Below are 5,732 nucleotides of genomic sequence, written 5' to 3' on the forward strand. Positions count from 1 at the left end.
ATATTGTTTACATTCAATATGGTTCTTTTTCTTTGCTTGACTTTCTTCTTTTTGTCCGTGACATTTGTAATTTGAAAAAAAAAAAGAGATGTATGCTACAGCCTGAAAAGCACGAGGCAAAGATTGATAAGGCTCCAACAAGTTACAATATGGTAAGTCCTCTCTGATCTGCTAATCTTGAAAATGAAAGTACTAGTGGCACTAATTCAGGAGACAGTCATAACTTACTCAATGCAATGACGGCCAACAAATTTCAGGAAGCAATAGTTGAGCTTGTACGGTTGGCGACAGAAAGAGCTGAGAGTGATGGCTGTGGTCACTGAACCGCTGTGGAGGCATTGCGGTGCTGATGATGGAAGCAGAATTCTTGATAAAGTGGCATATAGTAGAATGTTTCCAAATCTGGTTGGCCCCAGACAAGTAGGCTTCACATCTGAAGTTTCTCGTGAAACTGCCAGGATTGAATTGAGTCCCAAGAACCTCGTCAGTTATTTTATGGACGTGGTCAGTATTATTTAAATTCTTTTGTATTTGTTTTGCATTGTCAATCTAGAACTGATGAATTTGCTTTCTAACTTGTCATCTTTTTTGTTAACTAGAGTAACTGGTATGTGATGTTTTATGAAATTGTCCCAAAGGCTAGGACAGTTGATGTCCTGATGAATCCAGAAGGAGCAACAGACTATGATGGAACCCTACAAGTGGTAATTAGATTTTTTTATTTATAAATCTTCCCCTTAAGTCTAGTTAACAAAAACATTATATTCAGTACATGTTAATAGTTTTTGAAATATAATTAATCTATCATGTATGCTTGCATGCAAATCTAATTCAGATGGCTGCTACATATCAACTCTCTACACCACTTGTCCCAAACCGTGAGACCTATTTTGCGAGATATTGTAAGCGATATTCTGAGAATGACTGGATAGTGGTCGACGTTTCATTAGACAGTGTACACCAAGTTCCAGTAACCGGGTGCAAGAAAAGGCCATCAGGTTGCCTTATTCATGAATTACCTGATGGATTCTCACAGGTGAACTAAATGCATACAATGTTGATCATATATATTATATATTTCATTGTATGAGCTTGATTGATATTTCATGGATTACCTAATTATGGTTTACTCATGTAATGTTTTTCAAGATTACATGGGTTGAGCATGTAGATGCGGACTGCAGGGGTATCAGCGCTATGTATCAACCTCTGCTAGATTCTAGTATAGGATTTGGAGCCAAAAGATGGATCTCTACCCTAGAAAGAAGGTGTCGACAAATGGGAAATGACATCTCGCTAAAGGCCCCTCTAGGAGAATACAATCAACTAGGTACATAAATGAAACTTGCACTAGTAGAATTTCACTTAAAATTCCTGCTGCTCCATCATAAAATTGAATCTCCTATATGCATTTATGTTTTTCACACAGTGATGTCAAGTGATGAAAGAGCTCAGACAGTTCTATTGAAGCTTGCTGCAAAAATGGTGTTAAACTTTAACTCAGGAATTAGTGGTTTAATCGGGAACTGGAAAGAACTATCCGGACATTCTACTGACGACAATATTAGGGTCATGACAAGAATGAATATGAGAGATCATAGCCTACCTAGGGGTACTCTGATATCTGCTGCTTCATCAATTTGGCTTCCAGTGCCACCGAAGTCTGTGTTTGATTTTCTCCGCAATCACAACTCAGGAAGCGAGGTATCTTTACCTGAAATTAAATGCATTACCACTTTTAACTGCAATTAGAAAGAACTTTTCATTATTCGGTCTTCTTAAATTATCATCTATAGGTAAATTATGTTATCTTCATTAGGTTCAAGGCATTATATCAGTGCACATATAGAGACTTCAGACGAATTTATGATTGTAACTAGACTTCATTATCTAAACTGTCTATATAAGTACAACAACTTTCCTTACATTGTTATGCCAAATTGAAGCAAATTTACATGCATCTATATAGTTAGATTCCAAATTAGCTGTTATTCCATGTTGTACGCTGACAACTAATCATTAGACCTTAATATTCCACGTACAGCCGCTGATTCCATACCCCGGTAGGGAATGGGAGGTCCTCTCCGGTGAAACTGCTGTTGAACAAGTGTGTCACATTACCAAAGGCCATGAAGCTAGCTATTCTGTTTCAATACACAAGGTTCTGGTAAGTGCATATGTAGAAAGTTTTCATTTCATTATCAGTAGAAGTAAAAAGGAAATAATGATTTTCTTATTTATAACGATCACAAATTCGTTGTAGGCTGAGAACTCAAGCCAAGAGAACATACTATTACTGCAAGAGAGTTGCAGTGATCCAGTGGCTTCATACATTGTCTTTTCCCGCCTAAGAACTGAGGATATGCATCTGATACTGAATGGAATAAGTTCCCAATATCGACCCCTTCTTCCATCGGGATTTGCAGTGCATCCTGATGGACCTGCTACTGGAACAGAAGGATCCGGAGGATCGTTATTGACCGTTTCGTTTCAGCTATTGGTCGATGATTCTCCGACATTCGTACCGCCCGCTGAAATGCATTCCCAAGCAGCAGACCTCATCAACCTCACGACGGAGAGGATTAAAGTAGCAGTGGAGGAATTCTTATCTCAGGCAGCGCTGCTTGCTTCCATGAATGAGGCCTAATAGAAATGAGGTTGCTATTTCATCATTTGTGTAATCATTAAACATGACAAGTTATTGACAAAGTGCCTTGCTGGATCAAACTAGGTGAAGTGCCACCTTCCTACTGGTCTCGTGATGGTTTAACCATGATTTCTCAGCTCATTGGAAAGCCTATTAAGTTTGATGAAATTACTGCACGTTTTGAATCTTTGAAATTTGCTCGAGTCCAATTTGAACTTGAATATTCTGCACCTAGACCTTCATGTGTATGGGTACCTATTATTATCAAAAAAGGTGTAGAGGAGAGACTTTGAGTAAGTATTGAATATTCCCAGTTGTCGCATTCTTGTAGTATATGCAAAGCTTTTGGCCACTCGTTGACAAGATGCAATGATAACCCTGACAGAGAAGTTCCGCAACCAAAAAGGCCAAGACACCAACTGCAAAATACAAATGAAAAGAAGGGTGATAAGGGAGACAAGGAGAGAGGTACTGATCAGGGAACAAGTCAAGAGACAGAAGCTATGGAGAAAGAGCAGTGTGAAAATTATCTTCTAAACAGAGAAATGATATCATTTGTGGTGGGTAAATTTATGGGTTGTGATGTCGTTATGGATGAGGATCAAATTGTTAAAGAGGCAACAAATGATGATCAAAAGGAAGATGCTGGTTTAGCAGACTCAAATATGGTTACTACTAATGTTTTGATGGGCTGTTTGACTCAGAAAATGATAGTAGAGAAAACATCTTTGGTGTATACTAATGTGGAGATTTACCCACCTGATACAGCAAGATAACAAGGTAACCCAGTCAACTGCTTTGGTTGTGATTCATGAGCCACTTTGCACTGAAAATGTGTTTGAGACTCGAAGCAGTTTAGAAGATGGTGAATTTGTACTTATTTCCGGTGTTATCTAACTAAAAAAATTCGAAACAATACACAATATAACAAATATGAGTAATAAAAATATAGTGTATATATAAATATAAATATATACTCAATCAATATTTTTTTAAAAAAAATTATTATTTAGTTGATAAAAGATAATTAATATTAAAATAAGAATCTGATATTGCAAGGGGTTGCGAAGTTATCAATTTAGATTAATTTATACATTGTAATATTGGATATTTATGTATTATGTCTCGATTCATGTCTCTTTACTTTTCATCTTTTTGTTACTATTTGCTAGATGTTTAAGAAATTTTAAAACCCGATTCAATCCAGAATAAAAATGAAAAGTCTGATTTGAACATAGTCTCACTAGGTTTGATAAGGACACGGGCCTTAAACGAGTCTCTTTTTTATTCTAAATTTAGATCAATCCAAAATTCAAAAAATTCAGATAAAATCCTAGACTTAAAAAGTCTAAATAAAAGTTCTATTCGACCCTTAGAAGCCCAGATTTTTTAAAACGACTGAAAAATATGATTTTCTTTCTATATAAATTCTAGAAATGTACAAAAATTTTAATAAATTTTTAAAAAGCATATTAAATTATACTATTAGAATCAAGACAAGTTATAATTCATTGGTTTTTGATTTAATACAATAAATAACATTTATGAAGATTAATAACTGAGAAGTCTAAATGTAATATAAAGGAATATTATTTATTTCGGTATCTAAATTATTCTAATTCAAGATATTATTTGTTTCTTTTTGTAAACAAGCCACGGTTTAAAGCACGGACACGAACTAATATTGATATATAAATAAATGGGTTAAACATCAACCGGATGACTAATTGCGTCCAAATATCTCATTCATTGCAAATTTGACTCAAACGGGTCATTAATTAAGTTAATTTGAACATTTCGATACAGTCAAAAATTAAAATTATACAAAATTGAAAAATGGTAACATAGGATGGTAGAGCTCGTTTTGGAATTCAATACGATTACTAAAATTTTCTATTTGGCTCACAGAATAATGATGATATCTGACATTGATTGTCCGAACTAGTGTTATTTTCAAAACCTAGAAGATTAAAAATGAGATTTAATCATGATTTTGTGAGTCAAAAAACAAGTTTTAATAATTATATTGAAGTCCAAAATGACCCCTACCATCATGTGTTAACATTTTTGGATTTTGACTAGTTTTAGTTTTGGATTTTAACGGAATGACCAAATTAAGTTAATTGATGATCATTTTGAGTCAAAATTGTAATGAGTAATTTACTTGAATTTTTTGGACGCAGTTAGTCACCTACCTACCTGATATTTAACCCACAAATGAATAAATAAATATTTTGATTAAAAGTATGGTTGAGCCCGATACGGTCCGGCCGGCTTGCATGCAAACCTAAAATGGGCCTCTTATTCTGGAGGAAACTTGACCCGATTTTTTAAAAAAAATCGACTTTATCTGTTTTATAAACTATGAATTTTTTAAAGAGCGAATTAAACCCAATCTACTAGATCTTTGGAAAATATTATTTTCAGAGCAAAATTTTTATTTTCAGAGCAAAAAAAGACTGAAATGACAAAATTGCCCCTCCTGCATTCACAATAAAAGCCCTGAAAAATATGAATATAAGGATAATTTGGTCTTTTTGCACATAAAAAAGGAGCTCTGAAAATAACATTTTTCTAAATCTTTTTTGCATGTTTGCTTGTCCATGCCGCATAACTAAATACTGGTCAATATCAAATACAATTAAATAATTGATCTTAGATTGGGAATGAAACTATTTTATCTCAAATAATGTGTTTTATAGGTCGGGGTTAAAATATGATTAAAGATTAAAAAAAATCGTTAGTTGGTAAAATGACCATAACAAACTAAAATTAAATTAATAGATTAATTAAGTGTAGTGAACTATTTTTGCAAATTAGTTATATGCTGTTATTTTTGAACGAAAATTGGAGAGTAAAAATGTAATTACCTCTTAAAATATATTTAACAAAAAAGCAAATCTATTATTAAAAAACATTAAAATTAAACAATCCATATTTTTAATTTTGAAGAAGAATGTTAATTAATATTAGTATCAATCATTCCGTAAACTAAAATTAAGTCTTAGATTAATTCAAGACATTTTTTAGTAATTCTTTTTTGAAAAAATATATACTTTTCTTTAACTAAATTAATATTAAAAAT

At 33.3% G+C, this 5,732-nt stretch overlaps 1 protein-coding gene across 1 annotated transcript; it reads left to right on the forward strand.

Moving 5' to 3' along the window:
- The first annotated feature begins 306 nt into the window (after positions 1 to 306).
- On the forward strand, positions 307 to 2,647 carry LOC141703756 (homeobox-leucine zipper protein HDG2-like). Its single transcript, XM_074507187.1, has 7 exons — positions 307 to 504; positions 600 to 704; positions 836 to 1,036; positions 1,150 to 1,330; positions 1,430 to 1,704; positions 2,045 to 2,167; positions 2,264 to 2,647. The coding sequence occupies exons 1-7, from the start codon at positions 307 to 309 to the stop codon at positions 2,645 to 2,647; spliced, it is 1,467 nt and encodes a 488-aa protein (XP_074363288.1).
- Positions 2,648 to 5,732: the final 3,085 nt, after the last annotated feature.

Source organism: Apium graveolens, unplaced genomic scaffold (genome assembly GCF_009905375.1).
Source record: "Apium graveolens cultivar Ventura unplaced genomic scaffold, ASM990537v1 ctg7076, whole genome shotgun sequence".
Classification (NCBI taxonomy): Eukaryota; Viridiplantae; Streptophyta; class Magnoliopsida; order Apiales; family Apiaceae; genus Apium; species Apium graveolens.

Excerpts from the sequence above, each read along its gene's own strand:
- LOC141703756 (XM_074507187.1), top strand. The coding sequence starts at position 307 with ATGGCTGTGGTCACTGAACCGCTGTGGAGGCATTGCGGTGCTGATGAT. Across the intron at positions 1,037-1,149 it reads TACCTGATGGATTCTCACAG|ATTACATGGGTTGAGCATGT; the intron begins GTGAACTAAATG and ends ATGTTTTTCAAG. Across the intron at positions 1,705-2,044 it reads ATCACAACTCAGGAAGCGAG|CCGCTGATTCCATACCCCGG; the intron begins GTATCTTTACCT and ends TTCCACGTACAG.